The sequence below is a fragment of the Colobus angolensis genome, unplaced genomic scaffold (assembly GCF_000951035.1).
Source record: "Colobus angolensis palliatus isolate OR3802 unplaced genomic scaffold, Cang.pa_1.0 Scaffold193, whole genome shotgun sequence".
NCBI lineage: Eukaryota > Metazoa > Chordata > Mammalia > Primates > Cercopithecidae > Colobus > Colobus angolensis.
The window spans coordinates 1,286,903-1,312,272 of NW_012115077.1; the positions used below are offsets into that span (position 1 = coordinate 1,286,903).

General features: G+C 53.8%; 1 protein-coding gene across 2 annotated transcripts in view; it reads right to left on the minus strand.

Annotated features, from left to right (window-relative positions):
• Positions 1–25,370, minus strand: part of SEZ6 (seizure related 6 homolog (mouse)) — a 50,352-nt gene that overhangs the window by 24,203 nt on the left and 779 nt on the right. For both annotated transcript variants that reach the window (XM_011940832.1, XM_011940831.1), the window contains exons 2-3: positions 1,723–2,391; positions 359–492 (exon numbers count right to left, since the gene is read on the minus strand). In XM_011940832.1, coding sequence (XP_011796222.1) covers positions 359–492; positions 1,723–2,391 — 803 coding nt within the window. The remainder of the gene's footprint in view (positions 1–358; positions 493–1,722; positions 2,392–25,370) is intronic.

The window sequence follows — 25,370 nt, forward strand, 5'->3', positions numbered from 1 at the left end:
CAGAGAGCATTTGCTAAATGAATGAATGAATGAGGCTCCATGACTCTCTCAGGCCCAACAAGGCAGCCCTGTGTTCTCTGCTTAGCCCATAGTTTCAGATGTAGGGTTTATACTCACCCAATCCCCTGCCCATCCAAGGCTAGAGCCCCCTCCCACAGCCCCTCTAGGCCTAGGCCATTGCCAAGCACACGGGACAGAATCCAACCATGTTTTAGGCCCATCTCCCAGCCCTGGCCTTAGGCGACCCCCAACAATTGATGCTCCTAAGCATCCCCACATCCTCTCGTGGCATGTGCCTCTCTGAAGAAAGAGAATACAACAGGCCCAGCTTTGCCCTTGCCAGATCCAGATCACTCACCTTGATTTCCACACCATAGCCAGGGTAGACAGAGATGTAGAAGAAGCAGTCCAGGCCAACATCAGGGGGTGAGCTGAGGTCTGTAGGGGAGTCCAGAGAGCCCTCTGGGCCTGAGAAATTCCAGCTACAGGGGCCTGGGAGGCAGGAGGAGACACAAAGCTAGTGCCATCTCTGGTGAAGTGGTCCAACTAAGGCTGAAGCGTGTGTGTGTGTGTGTGTGTGTGTGTGTGAAGTGAACACCACCTCTTGTGATGTCTAGTCTCCTGTTGAAGGAAGGGGAACACCTTTTATTGAGCACCTACCATGTGCAATCTTATCTCAGTTCTCACAGTGACTCAGTGAGGTTTGTTTTTGTTTTCTTTTTTTTTTTGAGATGGAGTTTCATTCTTGTTGCCCAGACTGGAGTGTAATGGCATGATCTCAGCTCACTGCAACCTCTGCCTCCTGGGTTCAAGCTATTCTCTTGCTCAGGTTCCCGAGCCTGAGCTCGGCTAATTTTTTGTATATATATTTTTTGAGACAGAGTCTCGCTCTGTTGCCCAGGCTGGAGTGCAGTGATGCAATCTTGGCTCACTGCAAGCTCCGCCTTCTGGGTTCACACCATTCTCCTGCCTCAGCCTCCCGAGTAGCTGGGACTACAGGCGCCCGCCACCACACCCAGCTAATTTTTCGTACTTTTTAGTAAAGACAGGGTTTCACCGTGTTAGCCAGGATGGTCTCGATCTCCTGACCTCATGATCCACCCACCTCGCCCTCCTGAAGTGCTGGGATTACAGGCGTGAGCCACCGTGCCTGGCCGAGGTTTGTTTTCTTATTGCCATTTTACAGATGAGGCTCAGAGATGAGATGTTAAATAGAATTCCTAGGGTCATGTTATAGGTGGAAGAATCAAGATTTTTTCTTTTTTGAGACAGAGTCTTGCGCTGTTGCCCAGGCTGGAATGCAATGGTGTAATCTCGGCTCACTGCAACCTCTGCCTCCCAGGTTTGAGTGATTCTCCTGCCTCAGCCTCCCGAGTAGCTGGGATTACAGGTGCCTGCCACCGTGCCCGGCTAATTTTTGTATTTTTAGTAAAGATGGGATTTTGCCATGTTGGCCAGGATGGTCTTGAACTCCAGACCTCAGATGATTCACTGACCTTAGCCTCCCAAAGTGCTGGGATTACAAGCATGAGCCACTGCACCTGGCCAAAGAAACAGGATTTGAGCTCAGGACTATCTGGGTCCAAACCACATGCCTCCTGTAGGCTGGCCCTTGGTGCCAAAGGGCAGGGCAGGCTGGCACAGTGTCAGAGACAGGATTTTAGGGGCCCCGCAGCCTCCCTCATCCCCATTTCCACATCTGCAAGCCAGCAGGGAGCTGACCTGGTGTCTGGACTGTGGTGATGGTGGTGGTGATGATGGTGGTGGTGGTGGTGGTCTCCTCATCATCTCCTGAAGCTGTGGAGGAGGCGATGGTCCCCTGGATCCCAATCCCTGTGCCCTGGGACACAACCTCTGGAACCCATGGCCTTCCCATGTCTCCAGGACCCTCTTGGGTTGGTGTCCAGGCTCTGCTGGGGGCTGTAGTGCTGGGTCTCTCCCCGGGGCCTAGGGTCGGCACTGCCATGCTGGGCCCTGGAGGTAGGGGAGCTGTGATTCGAAGCACAGGGGGCTCTGACTCCAGACTCCAGGGTCCCTCTTTGGACTGCGGCTGGGTGGGTACCGCAACCGTGGCTGGAGTGGGGCTGGTAAAGACAGGGCGGCTGTCCTGGTTGGCTAGGCGGGGAAGGGGACTCGGGGTGAAGGGTGTAGGTGGGTCAGGCTGGAAGGGCAGTGCTGGTCTCAGCTCCTCATCTCCCTTCTCCAGCCCCTCTTGTAGGAATTCCTCAAGCAGCGGGTGGTGGTTGAGCAGCTTCAAGGTGGGGGCTGTTGTGACAAAGTGGACGCCTCGTTCTGGCTGCTCAGGTGTGGGGGCTGCTGTCAGCTCGCCATCTGTCTCCTCGATGCCTGGGGCTTGTCCTTTCCCCATGGTTGGGGCCTCTGAAGAGCATCCTGGAATAATAAGGGATGGTCAGAGGTTCTCCCCCTGCTCCAGAGAGCAGCATCACGCCCAGCTCGAGTAGTTGTTGGGGGGCAGCTCTCTTTGCACAGAGAGCCCTGAGGAGCGTGCTCACTGCTGAGAATCACGGAACTACAGAATTTATGAGCTGGAAGTGAGGCGCTATTACATACTTCAAGGGTGGCACATGAGACATTTTTTCTCCTCGAGCACCAGAGGTAGACATTTCTCGCCCATCTATGCACCATTTCCTACTGTTCTCAGGTTCAGCCTCAAAATCCTCCTCAACACAGCACTCTACCAGGTCACACCTGACACCTCAGACTGACATGACAAATATTTGCCATCCCTAATGAAAAGTAGAGACCTTATTTTACTAATGAGGAAATAGGCCAGAGAAAGGAAGTGACTTGCTCAAAGTCACACGACCAGTTGAATTGAGATGAAAACCTTAAGCGAGCGTAAGTGTGTCTCCCACCACAGTGTCTTTCCTGCCTGAGATGATAGGGCATTCAAGTTCATTTCCCGTTCTCAGTGAACCTGCTAGTCATTAGCCTCAGGAAATGCGTCACATATTTGGGATTTTATTTTAGATTTCCTCATGGTTGCATGACTTCTTTTTTTGTGTGTTGGTGTTGAGATAGGGTCTTGCTCTGTGGCCCGGGCTGCAATGCAGTGGCGCAATCATGGCTCCACTGCAGCCTCAACCTCCCAGGTTCAAGCGATCCTCCCACCTCAGCCACACTCCCCACACTCCCACTTCTAGTAGCTGGGACTACAGGTGCTTGCCACCATGCCTGGCTAATTTTTAGAATTTTTGTAGAGATGGGGGTCTCACTATGTTGTCTGGGCTGGTCTCAAACTCCTGGGCTCAAGCAATCCTCCCACCTCAGCCTCCTAGGGATTACAGGCATAAGCCACCGCACCTGGCCATGGGTGCGTGACTTCTTTGTTAGGGGCCCAGTAGTTTCTCTCAGTTCTCAGGAAATCATTTCTTTTGTACTCTTTTCTGTTTTTATGGTCCATAAAGCATGGTCCATAAGCTACTGCTCTTTATGGTCCATAAAGAGCAGTAATGAGTAGAGTGGGAAAAGCCAAGTTCTGGAGCTAGTCAGACATAACTTCAAATCCCAGATCCACTACTCTAGAGCTGTGTGCCCTCAGGCAAATCACCCAAACTCTCTGAACCTTAGTTTTCGCATCTGTAAAATTGGATTTCCTTTTTAGGATGGACTGAGATAATATTACATCCCTTCTGTATTTGATATGTCCCCCTGATTTCCCTTAATCTTTCTGGTGACACTAGTCAGGTTCCATCTAGGGCAGGGTCAAAAACAGGTGTAGAATGGAAATCTAGCATGCTACTCACCCACCCCCTAATCCATGGCAGGCATTGCTGATCAATTTTGGTTATTTCTTGCTAAGGCCACATGGGCCTTAGCAACTTCCTTCTCACAATGTTATCCAGGCAGCCACTACCAATCAATGAGATTGGCTCTGGGGGATGAAACTTATTTGCTATCTCTGGTCCGAGGTACAGATTGCTCTGCTATTGATTATGTTGACTTATTCAACCACATAGCTGGAGAGATGATGCATATTCTGCTTGTGGCCCACTCGGCTCGCCAGATCCTTAACTGCCAAGAAAAGGTCAATGAATGCTGGCTCCAGATTCAGCTCATACAGAATTTTGCCAGCTCTGAGAAGCCTGGGAGGATATTTCTGATCCTTACAGCTCTCAAAATGGCTGCATGAGGACTTGAAGGGAAACACAGCCGGGGTGAGATCACAGAGTTTGCAAGGAGAAGGTCGCTTCCTCCGCACGTCTGATGGTGGGGCTGTCATTCCACAGGCTCACACCCACTCCATGGATTGGCAGGCGTGAGGAAGCAGCAGATGGCCTACGTTCTGTTCAGGAGACCATAGCAGCTCTGATGTGTCAGACAAATGGGAGGAGGGAGGAAATTGGGTGGGGGAGGTGGGTACAGGTTGGAGGGCTCTCCATTCTTCTGGGTCAGAGGAGCTTGGGCACCCCCCAGCCCTGAGAAACCAGGACCAACCGCTATTTCCTGAGATGCCCACTAAAGCAGCCCATCTGTGTCTTGGCATTGTATGCCAGGCACTGACAATGCCATCCAATCTAGATGTCCAGCCAGGCCCATATCCCCCAGAGCAGATGGTCCACCAGTGCCTGTCTTTCATCTGAATTAGTTATGGAAGGTCCAGGCAGTGCCTATGACATGCCAGAACAGGGCTCCTCTTTTTGCCCACCCCCCAGATGTCACACAGGCTTTGCCAGGTAAGCTGAGACTGATTCTAGCATGGCACAAGGAAGGGGTGCTTTTCTAATCACATAGATTGGAGCCCCCTAGAGCCAGGCATTGTTTATGTGGCCCCTTTCCAGAGTACCCAACAAGAGATGTGGCCCTTGGCTCTCAAAGTAGGTACCTGTGGGACTCTTCCCTGGGAGAGGGAGTGCACAGAGATCCTCTAATTCAGGAAGTGACCAAGGCAGGCACAGCTCTTCCTGCTGGCTGCCAGGTGGGTGCTGAGCAATGGAGCAGCACTAATGGGCACCTCCCATCATTGTTGTGCTATCTGGGATCGAGATAGCATATCAAACAAGCAAACTGATTCCCAAATCAGCTGCCATTTGGTCCCAGCAGGTGCCACCCGCTGTCAGAGAGGGTAAGATAACCTCTGGGAGACAAGCCATTTCTGGGGAGAGGGCATCTCCAGACCCCCTGGTTGACTCTGTTGGAGGCCTGAGGTCCTGTGACCTGTCTCCTACTTTCCCAGGATTGTGGCCAGGGGATAGGGGCTTCTCTCTGCCTGGGCTGACTGAATTCAGGGGTGCAGGGACTGACAAAGGGAGCGTATGATACAAGGGACAGCAGAAGAAGGTGTCAGGGGCTCCGATGCCCAGTCTCATCAGGCACTACTGTGTCAGGCCCTTCCCGGACTTTGTATCATTTAATGGATGCTGCGCCTCTGGGAGATGGGAATTTTATTTCCACTTTACAAAGACCTGAAGCCTAGAGAGGTGAGACAAGGACTCACCTGAAGTCTCGCAGTGATGCAGCTGGGATTTAAATCTACGTTGATCTGGCTTCAAAGCCCTAGGTCTTTCCACGCACCCACCTGCCTCATGGGAGGGAGAGACTGGAGCTACACAGCAGAGAACACTCCAGCCAGCTGAAGAAACTAAGTCCAGGGAGAGGTAAGGACTTGTCAAAGATCTCACGCCATTTAAAAGTCTGGGGCCAGAACTTCTGGCATGGGGACTTGGGTTGGGCCCTGGTTGAGCGGGCCCTCCGGAAGCCTTCTGGCTGGGACCCAGGTAAGTCCCCACCCCATGCGTGAAGCACATCTGAGCCACGAACCCAAACCGGAGACCCAACAACACTGCTGTGCCAGGGCACAGAGCCACACAGACCTGGGTTCAAGTGTCAGTTCTGCCACTTAAAAGTCATGTGAGCCTGGCAAGTTGCCTCTCAGAGCCTTCACCTCCTTAGCTATAAAATGGGTACTTTGCAAGGATTTTGTGGGAATCTGCGTGCCCTGAAAAGCAGAGTTCTGAAGGCTGAGGGAGAAGGCCACAGTCAGAGGTTGGGCAGCCCCTGTCAAGGGAACACTGAGGCAGGCTTCTAGGGTAGGAAGGGGCTGGCCCCTGGCAGGTAGGGGTCCCTCATCTCTGGGGGACTACCCATGTTCCATGTTGGGTGGCAGCATGTGTGACCCTGAGGATATCAAAGACCTCATCCATAAAACAAGGATAATACTGCACCATGCAAAGGGTGGCCACCTTCAAGGCCCTGCATGTCCGTGGGGGACACAGCGGTGGGTGGCAGCAAGATTGTCCCCCGTGATCCCCACTTGCCAGGCCCACCTGGTGCCAGAACACAGGATGCACTCTCTGTCGGTCCTCCCCTCCCGCAGGGCCTGGGGCTGTATTCTCCAAGTGGGCTGGGTCCGGGAAACACCCCTCCCCTCCCCGCACGCCATCCCGGGTGGAGACAGCCCAGGAACTTCCCGGCGCCTGCAGCCCCCAGCCCTGGCATGGCCCCGCCGCCGCCTGGGCCCTCCCCCCGCATTAGCTCTTAAGCTATGCAAATAGACATCGGAGGGAGCCCTGTTTAAAGTATTTAGACGAAATGAAAAAAGGCTTTCATCGGCACTAATGAGCCATTCAGGATGCCTCCCCGGTGGATTCTCTCCCGCTCCCGCCTCCCTGCCCGCACCGCCCCGCTACGGCCCCTCTTGGGATTGGAGGCCCCTTCCCCCCAACCCCAGCCTGAGACTCCTTGAGAGGACTGCTTACCCCGCCCCAATTCCCAGGGCCCAGCTGGGTAAGGGTGGAGCAGAGGCCCCATGCACTCCACCCCCGCCAGATCTGGATCGGGATGGGGGGTGGGGCCCAGCCTGTGTTTAGGGGAAGCCTTAAGGACTGGGGCCTCTTCTAGCGTCCAGCTAGGTAGGTGTTATGGCCTCTGTCTTATAGATGGGGAAACCGAGGCTCAGTGAGGCCCAGGAGCTTGCCCAGGTTCACAGTGATGGTGTGCGGTGGATCTGAAGTCATTACACAGTGCCCCAGCCTGGAGGAACCACCTTACCAGGCAGTGGTGCCACCTCAGGGCCAGCTGGCCTGCCCCTTCAGCGCAGCTGTTTCTGCAGATCTTTCTGTACCAGTCAGCCAGAAAACCTTGGGTTCCAATCCCAAATCGATGCAACACTAGCTGTGTGACCCGGGCGGGGGCTGCCCACTCAAGCCTCTGTCAGCTCATCTGTGGAGTGAAGACATACTGGGTTTGGGGAGGGCTCATCTATGGACAGACATACACTGTCACCCACTGTAGTCTCTGGAAGGGCGGGCGGCACTGCCTGTCACTCTGGCAGCCCCTGAAGAGGTGCCAGGTATTCCCCAAGCCTCTGGCCCCTCCGAGGTGGGCAGGCACAGGAGCCAAAGTTCTGGGACAAGTTCAGGTCTGATCTCCGCCTCGTGGCAGCACCAACTGTCAGCTTCGGGGGAGGGCATGACAGCGTGTGGGTGCAAGAGGGAACCTGAGGAACAGGGCGGGCAGGGGGCCCACTTCTCTGGGTTCCAGAGGTTAAGCTGGCCCGGCACAGGGAGAATGAGAATTTAATGGGAACCATTTATTATCCCATAAAAGTTAATGAGTTTATTCTGGAGGTTCCCTGGCCCCTTTCAAGTTTTAATAGGGGATTAGTGAGGGCCTGGTCCCTGCAGACCCCTATTATCCAAGAACCTGAGGGAGCTGAGGGTGTTTGGGCCCCCCAGAGCCAGAGTCCATCCTTACAGTACAGTTCTACGGGCCCAGCCCTGCCCTCTGTACTGTGAGACCCCAGCTAGAGGCTGGCAGGGCTATATAGGGCCGCTGGGATCTGAGGCCTAGTTCTAGAGGCTTCCAATTCCATGTGCTGCTGAAATAATTACCCCCACAGTGTCCAGCACCTGAGGCAGGTTTGCTGCTGTCCATCTGCCTATATTGACACGGAGACAGATGAGGAAACTAAGGCCCTGAGCAGGGGTGTGGCTCCTCCAAGGTCACCCAGAAGCTATAGCCGAGCCAGAATGGACACATTCTGTCTCCTGTGGTCTGTAGCCAGGAAACTGGGGCTGGCAAGAGCTGTCATTCACTTACTCTGTGCCCACTGTGTGCTGACCATGCACTCAGTGCCCTCATACCTAATTTCTCATTCTCCCCTTGCTCCAGGAGGTTTGAGACATTATCCCAAGGGATGAAGACACTGGGGCCCGGAATGGTTATGTAACTTGTTCAAGGTCACGCAACTAATGATGGCAGAGCCTGGGACTGGAACCCAAAGCTGGACAGCTCCATAGCTCAGCTGTCTACTGCTCTTGCTGGCTTTCAGCTGTAGCACCTGGGGCCTCCTATCTCCCCACCAAGCTGGACACCACTATCCTAGGGTACTCATGCCAGGAGCCCTGCAGCTTGAATGATGGGGAAGGGTGTTCTGGTCGTGTCCTGGAGGGGCAGTTGCTGGGTTGGACACAGATACGCTCAAAAGGACCTTCTCATTTCCAGAACAGGTGCCTTCCCCGTTTTGGCTCCATTTGCTCACGCGATTCTGTCTCCTTGCCATGGCTTCTCTACTCCTTTGCCTCTGCAAACCCTCCCCATCCTTCACAGGTCAGTTCCTATCCTCCTCTGGAGAGCCATCCTTGGCTGTGCCTTCTCTTGACCTCCTGGGGGCACTTCCTGGTGGGTTCCTAACACATGAACAGCTTGTGTCCCCTGGGCAAGGATCCAGCAGTGGGTATCTCTCTTCCCATTTCTCTCCCTGGTGCTAGGCATAGTGAAGGCTGGGCTCAGGGCACACTGTTTCCAAGCCCTGATTCTGCCTCTCTGCACACTCAGAAGGCACCCTGCTCCCCAAAGTGCCTAGCCCTTGGCCAGCAGGGTGGGCAGGAGCAGGTCCTGCAGGGAGAAGATGGGCAGCCAGCCCTTGGCAGTGCCCCATCACAGCCCCAACTGGCAGTTGATGGGGAGTGTCTGCTGGCACAAGCTGGTGGGTCCCCATTGCCCCAGACTACCCTCTCTTCCCCTGCCACTGATCATCCCCATCACAGCCTCTCACCACCCTCTCTTTCTTGGTCAACCCCTGCAGTCCAGTCGAATTTGGATTGCAAATGAGAATGGGGGCACCTCCTCTTGGCCGGGCTCCAGGCAAGGCAGTGGCTGGTTCCCAGAACCTGAGCCCTTGTAGCCTTTGTGAGCATCTCATCCCTCCCTCACTTAGCCAAGAGGAAACCAAGTCCAGAGGGTTTTCCCAGGTCACACAGCAAACTTGGGGCAGGGTTGGGACTCAGGTTGGGGCTGGGACATCTAGCCCAACTACTGGGAAGAGTGAACCCTCCAATTTGGAGCTGTCTATTATCTGTGGGCTTGCCTCCAGGGACAGAGAGCCCACTACCTCCTGAGCTGTCCTGGTTGGGGACAGGGGTAACTGTGGGCTTTGGCATCTCCAGAGTTGGGGTCTCATTGTCACATGGAGGGAGCATGGGTGGAGGTAGTGGGCACCAGCTAGGAGTCAGGCCATGCTGTCCTCATCCCACCCCTGACAGGCCAGGTCCCCACAGCACAGGCCACTTCCACAACCTGAGTTTCCATATTTTCATCAGTAAAATGGGTCCCTGCCAGTTCTCACATTGCTGGATCTAGTGAACCACGAAGGGCTCTATAAATAAAAATATTGAATGCTGCTGTTTACTGAGTATACATTTACCACATGCCCAGCAACACTCTAAGTGCTTTACCAGAATTAATCCCCATAATAACTTTATGAGATGGCAACTTTTATTATCCCATTTTATAGATGAGGACACTGAGACCCAGGGAAATGCATTAGCAGTTTGGATGTGTCTGATTCAAACCTGAGTTGTCTAGCCCTAGAGCAGCACTGTCCAATAGAACTTTGTGTTGATGGAAATATTTTTATTTATTTATCTTATTTTTAGAGATGAGGGTCTTGCTATGTTGCCCAGACTGGGCTTGAAACCACCTTTGCCAAAATTATAATGGTGAGAAAATTATGACAGTGAAATTTAGATGTGATCTAATGAACTCCATCTTACCATTAACCTCCAGACTGCCCTTGGTCATTCCTGGGTATGGGCCAAGCTAACTTTGGGAGAAATTTAGTTTGCAGTTTAAATGATAATAGTCTTTCCCAAAACTAAACCACCTTTTAAAAACTAATGAAAGAGGCTGGGTGCGATGGCTCACACCTGTAACCCCAGCACTTTGGGAATCCGAAGTGGGTGGATCACCTGAGGTCAGGAGTTCGAGACCAGCCTGGCCAACATGGTGAAACCCCATTTCTACTAAACATACAAAAGTTAGCTGAGCGTGGTGGTGCACACCTGTAATCCCAGCTACTCAGGAGGCTGAGGCAGGAGAATCACTTGGATCTGGGAGGCGGAGGTTGCAGTGAGCTGAAATAGCACCATTGCACTCCATCCTGGGCGACAAGAGTGAAACTCCATCCCCCACCCACACAAAAAAAAAAGAAAAAAAAGAATGAAAGACCACCAGGTTAGAGGATGAGAGGGACCTGAATTCTGCTGAGATATAGGCTTAGTTAAACAATTAGCAGCCATTATTCTGGAAGTCACAAGATTTGCAGCTTTCCCCATTACTCCTGTAAATGACATCACTATTGTAGAACCTACAATTGGTTTGTTGAGATGTCTTTTTAGACTTTTGCATTTCTTTTTTTCTTTACTCTGTCACCCAGGCTGGAGTACAGTGGCATGGTCTTGGCTTGCTGCAGCCTTGACCTCCCAGGCTCAGGTGATTCTTCCACTTCAGCCTCCTAAGTAGCTGGGATTACAGGCGTGTGCCACCAGTTTTTGTATTTTTAATAGAGATGGGGTTTCACCATGTTGCCTAGGCTGGTCTAGAACTCCTGAACTGAAGCAGTCTGCCCACCTCAGCTTCCCAAAGTGCTGGGATTACAGGTGTGAGCCACCGTGACTGGCAAGACTTTTGCATTTCTGTTGACAAGATGGCTCCACCTGGCTTAAGACTCATGACTCCTGGGTCCTGTGGCCCCTACCCAGAAGTGGACTCAGTATAGGAGGACCATTTTCCAGACCTCTATGATTTCATCCCCAACCAGCCAGCAGCATCCATTCCCCGACCACCGGCTATAAAAAAGCCTAGCCTCCTTCAGGCTTGAAAGATGACTTCCAAATAATAATAATAATAATAATAATAATAATAGTAAAAAACCAAAAAACCACCAAGACCCTAGCCTCCAAATATTCAGGGAGGCTGAATTGAGTAGTAATACAACTCTGGTCTCCCATTTATTTATTTGTTTATTAAAAAAAAATTTTTTTTTGAGACAATCTCACTCTGTCACTCAGGCTAGAGTGCAGTGGCATGATCTCATCTCACCACAACCTCTGCCTCCTGGGTTCAAGCAATTTTCCTGCCTCAGCCTCCCAAGTAGCTGGGACTACAGGCGTGTGCCACCATGGCCAACTAATTTTTGTATTTTCAGTAGGGATGAGGTTTCACCATGTCGGCCAGGCTGATCTCAAACTCCTGACCTCAGGAGTTTGGCTTCCCAAAATGCTGGGATTACAGGCGTGAGCCACTGCTCCCAGCCTTTATTTATTTATTTATTTATTGAGATGGAATCTTGCTCTGTCATCCAGGCTAGAATGCAGTGGCATGATCTTGGTTCACTGCAACCTCTGCCTCCCGGGTTCATGTGATTCTCCTGCCTCAGCCTCCTGGGTAGCTGGGATTACAGCTGTGCACCACCAAGCCTGGCTAATTTTTGTATTTTTAGTAGAGATGGGGTTTTATCATGTTGGTCAGGCTGGTCTCAAACTCCTGACCTCGTGATCTGCCTGCCTCAGCCTCCCAAAATGCTGGGATTACAGGTGTTAGCCACAGCGCCCGGCCAGTTTATATTTAAATAGCCACATGTGGTCAGTGGCTACCATAATGGAAAGTGAGTATCTCACCCTTGCAGTATTCACCACCTCTCAGTGAGGAAGAATCCAGGGTGGGACTCCTGGAAAAGAGTTAAGATAGGGTGTCTGCTCCCCTTCTTTTGGGTCCAGGAAAACTGCAACTTGGGATTGGCAGGGAGATGTGACAAGGAGCCCTGGACTTCTTTGGGTTTTTTGGAAAGGCCTCGGGGAGCTGGGTGTAGCAGCCACTCATTCCTCAGGGAGGATTCTTATCATCCACCAATGAGGTTTGCTTTCTTGGCCGTGCACTGGTGCTCTGAGGGTTGGATGTATGATGGGCAATTCTGGAAGCTCAGGCAGAGCCAGTTTAGGAGGATTTTATGGGTGGAGGACAGCCAGGAACACTTAGCCTCGTGCTTTGCCCTCACATGTGTGTTCCAGGGGAACGTTTGCTGCGCTCTGTTGGCTTGCCCCTGCCTCACTGCCCGGCCAGCAGCACGGAGGGCAGAGTATCTGGCCTGGCTACTACCCCAGAGCAGCTGCCTGGCCTCGGGCACAGGATAGGCACTCGCATTTACTGAGCACCCACTATGGGCCAGCCATGCACTTCACAAAGAGCTGTCTTCCACCTAGAGTGGCAGCCCTTTGTGCTTGGAATCAATAGTTTACGCTTGGCCTATGAAGAAACTGAGGCTGAGAGGCAAAGTGAATCCTCCTAGTTCACACAGAGGAAAGTGGCAAATAAAGAGTTTGAACTGAGTCTGCCTGTTCCATAGCCTGGGACGAAAATGTCTACTGCCTTGGCTGAGTCTGCCTGTTCCATAGCCTGGGACGAAAATGTCTACTGCCTTGGCTGCTGCTTTGTGTGAGCATGTGTGCACGAGCCCTGGAGTGTGTGTGTGTGTGTGTGTGTGTGTGTGTTCAAGTGCATGTGCATGTGAAGGTCCAAATACATGCCTGTGCCACAAATCACTACCATGTGTCCCTGACCAAGGATGCCACACCCTGGGACCTGGCTTCAAGCAGTCCCCAAGCCCAGAAAGTCCCTACTCCTCAAAAGAAGGGATATATTTCTCTCCAAGGTGGCTGTTGTGCCCCTCCTTTTCACTCTGCCCTCTCTTTGGGCCCTGACCTGACCCACCCCAGGGCCGTCTGTCCTGGGCAGCGTCTCAGACTCTGGGTAGGTGGGGGAGGGAAAGACTAGTCAGGGCTGTGGCTGGGCCAGTCCTCTTTGCTCCAGTGTCCCCTCCCTCCCATGAGGCTGTGACCAGGGGCCCAGGGAAGAGGGAGCTCCTAGCTAACTGCCACGTTCTCTGCTTTCCAATTTACAATCTAATATGGTCTTGCCACTGCAGAGTTGGGGGCTGGAGAGGTGACGAATGAGGCCTCTGCTCCTGTGTCACCTGCTGCATTCTACACCTTCCCCTGCAGCCCTGTGCTCCCCTCTCCTGTCTGCCTGCTGGCCCTGGGGACCCCAGCCCTGCCTGCCCACAGATCCTCAGACTGGGCGGGTGGCACCAGAGCTGGGGGCCTGGAGTGGGGGTTAGGTGAGAGTGAGGGACTGACCTTGAGGCAGGGGCAGGAGTTGACCCCAGCCCCTGGGGTAGGATGGAAGGAATGGTCTTGGCATCACCCCCTCACCAGTCTGATAAATCATCAATCTGCTGTACTTCACCCTGCTTATGCCAGCTCCCAGGAGTGTGGCCAGGGCAGAGTCCTAGGTAGGGTGGAGCTGGGAACTGGGCTTCGTTCTCTCCCTGGAGGCGTTTCTGTCCATCAGCTCCTCCTGTCCATCTGCTAGCCCCAGGCCCCTTCTCCTACCTGCTACGTTAGCAGGCAGAGAATGAGGAGCTACCCACTGGCCCCAAGGTAGGGGTGTGGAGCAAGTGGGCAGAGGTATGTGGCCCTGAGCTGGGTGCTCGGCTCACAGCCCTCCCTCTGTGCCAGACACTTCTACCACCACCATATGAGCAGCAGAGGCCATATTTCTCTGAGTGGAAAATCTTCGAACTGTCAGCTGGGACAAGGAAGGATGTGGAGGCAGGAACTGCATTCTCCCTGGAGCCAGTACCAGGGTCAGCTGTGCCCAGTGCAGTGGTAAAGTTGGACGACAAGGGTTGATCTAGGGAGGAATAGCATCCCCTCCATCCTTTGCCCTACTGCCTGGCTCCACATACCCACCAAAGACAGTCCTTCCTAGCCATGGAGCCCATCAAGACAGGGCAATGAGATGCCAGGGCTGGAGAGCAGGTTCCTTCTGGCCAGCATCTCTGGACTACTGCCCCCTCCCAGCCTCTGTCCTGAGGTTCAAAAGGCAACACCACTGGGGCTGTTCCAGCACATTGTGTTCACTTCTGAGCTGAATCACCAGCCTGGCAGCCCCAAGCCTCTGTGGCCTTTGGGTCAGACGAAGGGGCTTGTTTTGTGCACCAGGACCAAAGTTACCTCCCTGACTTTGTGACCTTTGCCCTGTGGTTACTTTTGTCTGCTGCTTCTGGGAGGAGATGCAGTTGGACAGCTTGGCTGTAGATGGAGGGGCCGTGAGCCCAGACCCCTGGGCTACCCTGATGCTGAGGTCAGTTCTGGCCACTCACTACCCTGGAGGTCCCTAGCGTGTCTATTCTTAGCTGTGGAAGCTGAGAAGCCTGGTGAGGCCTTATTAGAAGGCCTTGAGCATGGAGGGAGCTCTGCCACTGACAGGCTATGTGAGCTTGGGGTTGCCTGGCCTCTCTGGGCCTGGCCAGTTTTTCATACAGTACTTGGTTACCGACTTTTGTTTTTTGTTTTGTTGTTGTTGTTTTTTCCTTTTTTGAGACGGAGTCTCACTCTGTCGCCCAGGCTGGAGTGCAGTGGCATAATCTTGGCTCACTGCAACCTCTGCCGCCCAGGTTCAAGCGATTCTCTTGCCTCAGCCTCCCGAGTAGCTGGGATTACAGGCGCCTGCCATCGCGCCTGGTTAATTTTTGTATTTTTATTAGAGACGGGATTTCACCGTGTTAGCCAGGATGGTCTCGATTTGGTGACCTCATGATCCACCCACCTCAGCCTCCCAAAGTTCTGGGACTACAGTCGCTCGCCACTGAGCCTGGCTAATTTTTGTGTTTTTTAGTAGAGGCAGGGTTTCACCATGTTAGCCAGGATGGTCTCGATCTCCTGACCTTGTGATCCACCCGCCTCGGCCTCCCAAAGTGCTGGGATTACAGGCGTGAGCCACCGTGCCCAGCTAACTTGCCACTTTTCTTTTGTGTGCGCTGGAGCCTGTCTCCTCATCTCCCTCTGCTGAGCATCTGGAGGGCTAGGCTGTGTGTATGTGTTTGTATGTCTGTGTGTGTGCACATGTGTAAGTGTGTAGGTGTGTGAGCATATTTGTGTGTGTGTCTCTGTGTGTGTGCGTGTATGTAGTGGCAGGGGTGCATGAAGTGAGGAATAGGAGTAGGGGATGGAAGTGTGAGAAGAGGGCCCGGAGAGAGCACTAAGGTTTCTGGGCAGCTGCTGTGTGCTGGACTCCATGCTGCCCTATCATCTACCATCTGATTAATCCTCCCCATCCCACAGGTGGAGAAACAAGGTCTGAGAGCTGACGTGACCTGTGGGAGGTGGTCTAGCTGGGCCTGGGAGGCAGACCCTGGGGCATCCTTGTCCTGCTAAGGTCAAGAGACAGACAGAAGGACAGATGCAGGAACAAAAGACTTTGAAAGCAAAGATGGCCTGCGACCAGAGGGCTCCCTCCTTGGTCTGTCAGTTCAGATCCCTTGAACTGTCCTACCGTACCTTCTCCCAGCTGGTGCGAGTTTCCAGAGCAGCTGTAGCAGTGGTGGTGGTGGGACCCAGGGTGAAGGCTCAAGGGTGTGGAAGGCAGTGAGCTCTAATGGTGGTCTTTTGGCAGAGTTGAGCTGTAGTAGGGGCCTGAAGCCCTGCTGGGGAGTGCAAGGGCAGTACTGGAGGTCCCTGGGTGGGCCACTTCCTCCAGGCGTGCCTCCCTCCTCTCCACATCCTGACACTTTGAGCTCCTTTCTGCCTCTCCCAGCCTCTGTGTGAGAGATGCAGAAACTCCAGCCTTATTTCCAAATGGCCTAGGCAGGAGTCACTGGAGGCCTGGGCTCTGCCCTTAGGGATTTGGCGAGGTTGTCAGGGCAGAGGGAGGGCAGCCTGGGACCTCTCGCAGCCCCAGGCAGGTGGGATGAGCTTTACCTGCCCCAGCCTGTGGGCCCTGCACCTGTGGGGTATCCCAGGCACCTTTTGTTCTCCAAGGTCTTGTGGGCCTGAGGGGAAGGGGCCCCGCCTGCCCAGCACTCCAGCCCATGAGGCTGGCCTGGCCCTTCACTTCCCCAGCAAACCTGAGTGGGGGAGGGGAGGGGAGGGGTGCAGAGCTGCTAAAAATAGCAACAGCAGCTCCAGTTATGAGTCTCCTTGAGGGGTCAGTGGAGCCTAAGATTGGGGAGGAAGAGACTGGAATGGGCTGCAGGGAGGGAGTGAGACCAGTCTGAGCTGGGGCCTGCTGTACCTTATACTCAGGCCACAGTCCTAGGATGCAGGGACAGAGGGCACAGACATGCAGGGATATACGGACACAGACACTCAGGGACAGGTGAACAAGCCAGGCAGAAACGCACGTAGACATGGCTACCAGCACATCTGGGGCTTCCTCTCCCCAGAACCTCAGGAACACCAGATGGGCCCAGCTGCACAGCCCCCAGCCTCTCAGGCCTGTCCCTTGCCTCCACCTTGTTTTGACCTCCAAGGACCCTGCAGAGCTGGCTGTGTGGACACCTTGAGTTGAGAGGCTAAGCCCATCTCCCTTGTCTCTTTCAGTCTCCTGTGTGTGCGGCTCTGATAGGAAAGGACCAGGGGTCACCAGAGGCAGCATCAGGGATAGAATTATAGCACAGACCAGAATTAGGACACCAAGTGGCTGTCGCCTCAGAGGCATCACTTGACCTGAGCAACAGGCTCTTTCTAGCCTGGCTGGCAGGCAGAGGGAGGCATGGGAAAGAAGTGATTGGACCCAGTAGGGCAGGACTGGGGCTCTGCCAGGAGATGGGTGGGAAGTGAGGGAAGGGGGCCACGGGGATCTAGAGAAGTAAATGCATGGATGACCGCTCTCATGCCTGCCTTGTTTGATCCCACCTTCACACCTTTGCCCAGAGATGCCCCTTTTGCCAGGGGCTCTTTGGTCCACAAAATTGACTCCATCTCTTACCTTTCCTCTAACCAGCCAGAAAATAGGGCTTCATGACAGGAGGGGGCCTGCCAGCTGCTGGACCAGAGTCTCTGCTAGAGATAAACAATGTCTAAGACAATGTCCATGAGAGCAGCAAGCCAGGGCGAAGGCCTCAGAAGCACCCTGACCTTGGTCCCTCTGCATTGCTAGTCTCACCTTTTTGGACAGACCCGAACCAACTGGTGCTCACCCCCACCCTGCCTCAGCGGTCCAGCCCTGGACTCCTGGGTTGTATGATTTAGCCCCTGCAGAGATACCTGACAAATCAGCCTCTCCTGGTAATGGACATCTCTGGCTGTTTGAGGGGCCTCCTCTTAAGGGGTCTTGTGGTTTCTTCCCAGTAATCATCCCCCCACCCTGATTTCCTTTGATCTTGATGCTGCTCCACAAAAGAGGTGGGGCAGGGACAGGCATCATGAATTCTCAAGGAAACTGAGGCATAGGGGTGTGACACAACTGGCCCAAGGTCACCCAGCCAGCAAAACCCAGCACTGGGTGTAAACCCTGCAGTCCTGACTCCCTGACCAGGTTTCTTCCTCTTATGTTCTTCTTTTAAGACTCCCCCCTCCTCCTTGAGCAGAACTTGGCTCCCCACACTGCCTGATGCCACCCTGCCCCCAACCCCAGGCTCTGCGACTCCTTAGGCACCTGCTGGCTGGTGGGACCCAGGCCAGACACTCAGCAGGTGGCTGCCTGGGGGACAAAGGAGTTGGGACTCAGCTGCTGAGCTGGGAGGAAGGGAGGGAGGGAAGGAGGGAGGGAGGGAGAAGCTATGAGGAGGGAGGAGGGATGGGGCTGGAAGTGGGGAGGAGAAGGGTCCGCTTTGGTGTCTTTAACAAGGAGCCATGAGCAAAGAGGGGTAAAACAGCATGCTCATGAGCATGGGGGGCACTCAGTGGTTTAGGCATTTTTCCACTGTGACCCCAAGTTCTGTCCTCCCAGACTCTTGACCAGTTAGAGGGAGGGGCTTGAGGGTAGAGAGAAGAGGCTGTTGGGAGGGGGGATGGAGAGACTGAGAGAGATGCCAAAGTTGATGCCACAGTGTCAAGGTTCTGGCTGGCCCCGGGGACCCAGGGATAGGGAGGGAGGGCATGGGAAGGAGGGCATGGTGAGGAGAGATTCTGCAGCACATGCAATTTGGTGCTGCAGAATCCGAGTCGTGGGTGTCCTCCTTCTTTGACCACCATAAATTCATGATGCCTGTCCTTGTTCCAGCTCTTTAATGGAACAGCATCAGGATCAAAGGAAATCAGGGGGGTGGTGACTGGGAAGAAACCAGAAGCACCCCCACCCCTTGAGAGGAGGGTCCTCCAACAGCCAGAGCTGTCCAGTGGCAGGAGAAGCCCTGTACCTGCTCTTCGGGGGCACACCTGACCCGCCAGAGGTAGGAAGGGTTTTGATGAAAGGCACCCATCATGGATTGGCCCAGGGACCCCAGAGACAAACTCTTTTGCTACAAATGAGAAACTGAGGCCTTGAGCAGTTCCTGGCCAGGAGTCTCCTGTCCTTCTGGAGGCCAGAGTAGTTGGATCATATAGATGCTGTTTGTCATTTCATCTGTATCTCATTCTATTAAAATCAGAGGGTTGCTAGTCTAACTGGAAAGTTAGTCACAACTAAGCTCATTAAAAAGGCAGCTCCACTCTAAACTGAGTTCCTTAAGGGGAGGGATTATGTTGTATTCCTGCCGATCAAAGCACCTGGTAGGTGTTGAATAGAGGGTTGTTGAATGGAGAATGGATGGATGAATGGATGGAGGATGGACAAGCTAAGTTCTGTTGGTGTTTGGGAAATAGAGAGAACCATCTGGGCTGGGTGATCAGGAAAAGAGGGGATGGGAGAATTGAAATAAGCAGAAGAACCCAGGATGGCAGTCCAGGTATGAAAAAATGGCTGAGCAAAACTGTAGGGGATGAGTGAAACAAGGCACGCACAGGGTCTAGGATTCACCCTAGCATCCTCACGGCATCTCCCCACTGACCCCTTCATTCAGTCCCTGCTCATCTCCTGGCAGATCCCCTTGTTCCAGATGGGCCCCGCCAGGGCTTCCCACCCCACCCCCTCCCTCCTGCCTGACTGCCTGCCAGCAAGGCTGAAGGCTCTGCAGCCTGAGACCCAGAGACCGGGATTGTTGTTGGAGAATCGGCAGGTTTGTGGATTGTTGTTGGAGAAGCCGCAGGTTTGTTTGCTCTGGAACCCGCGGAGAAATCCCAACAATCAATGGCCAACAACACTCTGCCTGCGGCTGCAGCATCGATCCTCCCCTCCCACGTCTGGCGGTTTGGGCAGCAGGTAGCCAGGTGCAAGGAAGCTGGGGCAGGGTTGGGCCTTCCCACCTAGGGGCTGGGCCTTAGTGGAAGCTGAAAGGGAGAGGTAGGGAAGCCCAGGATGCCAGGACAGGAGTGACTGGTCCTCTCATTCACAAAGCCCTCAAAGGATTGGAGAGTAAGAGCCACCCCATATCACTCTGCTCTGGCCCAGCAGTTCAGGGACCATAGTTAACCTGACTCCCAGCCCCTTGCTCTTTCCTGGCCTCCAAATGTTGGAAAGGATGTTTTGTTCCTTTGCCACTAAGGACTGAGAAGCACCTATCATCACCAGAAATGTGCTAGAAGAAAGTGAGGGGCTGTTTATGTCTTGGGTCGGTCTGGCAACATGGGTTTCAACTTGATTAATAAAAGACAGGTAATAACTTCTATCTCATAGAGATGATAAGGGAACTAAATGAGCTAATGTATACAAAGCAATTTGTACAGTGCCTGGCACGTAGTTGGTACCAAATAAATGTTTGCTATTATTGTTGCTATTATTATTATTTGGATAGTGATACTCTGCTGGGTTCCCATCTGCCTGTAGTGAAACTCTCCCCTATGCCAGGAAAGTGGACACAGTGCTAGCTGAAGCCGGGTTTTGTGAAATGGGCAGACAGTTTGGAGTAGCTTTACTACTTATTGGCTGTGCAGCCTCAGGGTAAGTAACTTAATCTCTTCAAAACTCAGTTTTTCCATGTGTAAAATGGGAACAACTAATCTCTTACTGTCAGTACTAAATAGAAAAGTCACGTGAAAGGCTTGACCAGTGAAGGCTGGGCCCCTAGGGATTCTGGGCAGGCCTCACACCTCAATATATGTCTATGGAATGAATGAATGAATGAATGAATGAATGATGGATGGATGGATGGGTAGATATACCCCAGGGACTGCTCTTTTAGGAGCTGTGGATCTTAATTATTATGGTTCTGGATGATTCTTAGGCCTCCACCTCTCCATTAAAGGGCATGTAGGCTCATAGCTGCTCCCAAAGATTCATGTTGGTCCCTGCAAGCTATGTGAGAGTGTTTGAAGCTGGGAGATGGATAAGGGGGCTGTGGAGCCAGATGACATGGATTCATCCTTCCCTTACCTCTCAGTGCCAACCAAGTCCATATGTGGCATCTCTCTCAGCAATTAGGGGTAGTGGGTGGGTGCTTAGGGTGGCTGTTATGGGAGGGGGTCAGGAAGCCTGGGCTTTACCTCTGCCAGTGTCCACCTGTGCAACTCTCATGAATTTATTCAACATGTATTTAATGTCTGCCATGTGCTAGACTCTGTGCCACTGGGGACACAAGGAGTGGTGGCACTAAGGGGTGACTGGGGAGAGGCTTCAGCCCATTCAGAATGGCCGTCAGCACCCTTCCCCCGAGCCACCTCAGGCTGATGGCGTGACAGCTTAATTTGCAGAAGGAAAAAACGAAGTAAAGGCTATAATTTACAGTTGGGATAATTGGCCAACGTTAGGAAAGGAAAAAATTCTAACATACAATCTATGTAAAAATAGCGTGCTTGCTACGCAAACTCAGCTTCAAGATTCGGTCGCAGCTGCCATAGGCCCGCCTCGCCTTTCTAACCAAGCAACTGACCCTAAACTTCTCCCGAACAGGAATTCTAGAGCTTCCCCAAGACATAGCGGGTGAACAAAACAGACTTGGAATCATCTTTGCTGAGTTTAGTTTTGCTGCTGGACCATCAAGCAACCAGGGACTTGTGACCCAGCAAGACGGAGACCTGGATGGGGGAAGCCAAGGGATGGTGAGCGCACAGAGGAGTCCTCTGACCCAGGCTGGAGGACAGGTGAGGCTCCCCTGAGGAACCATATAGTAGACGCCCCTTAAATATGTACTGAAGAATTACAAGAAGTGCCAGCTAAGCTAATACTTGAAGCATGAGGTACAGTGAGCCAGACTGGCCCAGGAGGGGAAAGGAATTTCAGGCAGAAAGGCTGATAAGAGCCCAGAAGCTGTTGAGAACTTTGTTCATTTGACTTGGCTAATTTGGAAAACTGAAGCTAAAACTCCTTTGGCCTGGCTGAGTGGGTTGGCTTCCTGGAATTGCTGCTTCCTGTTGGAATTGGTCTTGGAGACCTCCTAGTGCCTGCTTCCCACCACCCAGCTGCAGACCAGTGCTGGCAGCATAGTCTCCTCCGGAAGCCTCTTCCATATAGAACCTGGCTCCTCTTCCCTGAGAATAAGCCAGTAAGCTGGGGACCCAGAAATCTGCATGACTTGACAAGAACTTTGAGGCTCTCCTGTGCTATAAGGCATGGCAATCTTACATTGAAGGCTTCAGAGAGTGGAGAGCCAGAGAGGGCAGGGGTATACATGAGATCACATGGGAGCCTGGGCTCTTAACTACCTGGACTGAGAAGTCCCTTCACTAGTGTAACCCTTGCCTAATAGGCCTTTTTCCGTACTCTCTTTCTTCTTCTTCTGTTTTTTTTGATGGGGGTAGGGATGGGGTTGGTAGAGTACTGAGCCCTGACAGCTCTGCCCAGGTGGGGGCACAGCGTTCCTGAGCTGATCCCAGTCTGGCAGATGGGGCTTGATAGGGCTAGGATAGGTGGGGACAAGGAGCACAGGAAGCTGGAGGGCCTGGAACTGGATGGATGGAGGGGATAAGGAAGCAGGCTTTCTGATATGCCCCCCATATTTAGACAGGCATGGTAGTACTGGTGGGGAATGGAAGCTCAGTTTCTAATTAAGCCCAGCCCTTGTGTCTCCTTGCTCTCCATTAGTGCCCCACAGTGTCCCCAAGGCATTTTAAGCTGCCACCCTGCTGAGGAGGCCGGGATGGCTGCCAGGGCCTGCCAAGCTTAGACCTATGAGGAGCAAAAAGCCAGCTCAGGCTTCTCCTGTCCACGGCAGTCTCTGGGACCTCCAGCCTCCTCAGAAGCCTGGGGCCAGTGGGCAGGGGTGTGCTGCTGCCTGCCATGTCAACCTCTGGGGTTCTGAACAGAATCTGGACTGTCTCCCATGGGGCATTGTCCTCAGTACCACTTCCTGATCCTGAAGTGCCAGGCTGGGGACAAGGAGCAGGACCTAGTATTGGTTTCAGCAGCAGCCCCTAGACTCAGGGATGTGCTGTTAGAAACCAGCACCTACCAAGGAGTCTGCAGGAAGCAGCAATTACCATTTTAGGTTAAGGCAGCCCTGGTTTGTTAACCCTTGCAGCACTGGAGCTCCTGGAAGCCAAGTCGTCCTTCCTCTCTTTTCTCCTCCGGACCTTCCCTCCCAGACATCATCCCGCAGTTCTTGGCAGAGTGAGCAACCCAGACTTGCCATCCCCAGGCCCCCTCTATCACCACATTCTCAAGTGGAGCCCAGAGAGGTGGAGCAGCAGGTCCAAGGTCACACAGCCATGGAGGCAGCCTCCATTCCCGAGACCCAACATTACCCCAGTCTCAGTGGCTTCCACCTTCACAATCTCCCTAGGCCACATTCACACATGCAGAGTTTAATTAACTTTATTGATATTCAGAAATTAGGAGAATGACTAAAGGTAATTGCTCATTAAAAATCATTAAACTGACACAGCAGGCTCGGCACACGCAGCCCCTTCCACACCGCCTTCTTCCTTCACTGTGGCTGGATCACCCAGGCACCCCACACCGCTTGGGAAGATATCCCGTGACCCAAGGCGCCCCTGATGCCTGATGCCAATTGAGCCTCGGAGGCTGCAGAAGGGAATAGGGGACTGAGCATGTGAGGCTGGGCCAGGCCCAGCACGATCTCACCCTACCTCCGCAGCCTCAGCACACCATGCCTCCCGAGGCATCTGGGCCATGCCTGGTTACATCCTGCAGCCTGCATCCCGCCTATGAGCAAAGCTCTGAGGGCCTCATCAGAGAGGTGGCAGGGCCGAAAGGCTGAGGGATGCAATCTTCTGGCCGAAAAGGCTCATAGCCCAAGGCCTTTGCTCCTTTAGGCTTGCCTTCACAAAGCTAAAGTGCCCAGGGACCCTGGGATGGCCAAATGTGCTGCTCCCCAGTGAGATGACTCACTATCCCAATGTCTGGGAACTCCAGCCCAGCTGAGGAGAGAGGAGCCTCTGGTCACCCAACTCTGACATCCCAGCCCTCTCACCCTCAGGCTTGGCACTTCAGGGCTGCTGCTTCTTCTCCCTTGGGGAGTGAAAATAAAGGTCTTTTCCAACAGCCAGACTCCTACCTCACATATCGCATGGGCACTGGAGATCCTGATAGTCGGGAAGGGACACTGCCCAGGGACACACAGACTTGAGGCCACAGAGTGAGCAGGCTCCTCCTAATACCCACACCCATATCCCAGTCAGGGCTGGTTGGACTCCTGGTCACACCAGCCTTCCTTCTGGATTCCTATAGTCTCACTCTAGTCCTTCAGGGAGCTCTCTGGCTGAGGCTGCACCCACACACTAGTGGCCTCACACGGTCCTCACACTTGTTCACTGCTGACCCCTCACCCTCAAGGTTTGGACCACCTGAAGTGCAGACACACTGGGACTGGCTCCTCTAGGCATGCAGGGCCCTGATTACTCTCACATTCAGACTCACAAACTCACACCCAAGGCCTTGACTACGTGCCAGGGGACAGGGCCCTGCGCCCCAGGGGAGCTGTCCAGCGCCAGGACCCATCAGGATCCAAGATAGGTTCGGAATTCCTAGGGACATTCTCAGGCAGCTAGGCAGGGATTCATGCTTCCCCTCCCTGGTTTCCGTCCCTGGGGTGGGGCTTGCAGGACTCTTTCCCTCTCCCCAAAAGTGAGCACACGGTTTCAAGTTCTGGGCACTGCTGGAGACCCAGTGTGGGCAGACGGGTGGTGGGGCGAGGACACTGGGCTGTGTGCAAGTGGAGCTACAGGCTCAGAAAAAGGCTTCTGCGCCTCTGGGGCCGCAGTTTTTCTTCCTGGATGAAGAAAATTGCCATCCAGCGGCCCAGCCTGTCCCTGGCCACGCTGCCCTGACCTCGGCAGCGGCCTGAAAAGATGGAGCGGGAAAACTCCCACCCTCACACTTCTCCACATCAGACGCTTCAAACCATATGGCAAGGGACGGCAGGTCTCAACTCCAAGTGCGGTTCTGCCGACGACCCTACCAGCCGACTGGCTGCAGCGGGAGAAGGACGTGGGTGCCAGTAGCTTCCATGAGAGCTTGTTTGAGCCGGGAGGCAGGTCCAGACAAGACTCTTCCCAGAGGCACGGAACCCCTATCCTCTCCCCAACACTCCCTTGCCACTCACACCATTGCCAAGCTTCCCTCTACTCCAGACCGATGAAGTTGGGGACCAGACTCCTAGAGGGGGCGTGGGGATTCTCAGGGTGTGGGGAACAGGTCCTCCAGAGATAAATCTGCCGCGCAGGTGGGGAGTGGATCGGGGCCAGCCAGGAAGGCAGAGCTCGGGGCAGTGGTGTGTGTATGCGTGTGTGTGTCTGTGTGTGTGTGTATGTGTGTGTACAGGGAAAAGACTTTGGGGAGGACAGAGTCTCTATCCCAGGATCTCCGCTGCTGCAGCCCAGGGCAGAGCTAGGAGCTAGATAGGGGGCCCAGGCCCTCGGAGTTTCTCTCTAAAATTGTGCTCTAGGTCCCGACTCTGGCGTGGCAGCGCCAAGGCATGGGGAGGTGAGGGAGGTCCCAACCCCGGGTCCGGCAGCCATCCGGCCCAGTCTCCCCGCAGTAAGAACACGAGAGGCCCCGAAACCGGCGGCAAAGTCGAGCGAAGTTTGGCGGGCGGCAGGGGAAGCGGGACTGCGGGTCGCCAGCTGGACCGTCCCGACTCACTGCCCTGCGCCCCCCGCCACGCGCCCCGGCGCCCTGAGACGCCTAGAGTGTGGCGAGGTAGCGCGCGGGTGAGCGCGTGTATGCGGGGAGTGGGTGGCGTGATGAATTGCAGCAGAGAAATCCCATTAGATCTGGGGAGATGATTAAAGGTGAGGTCTTGGCCGGGCGCGAATGGCGGGAGCCGCGGCAGCTTCCCGCCCGCGAAGCCCGCG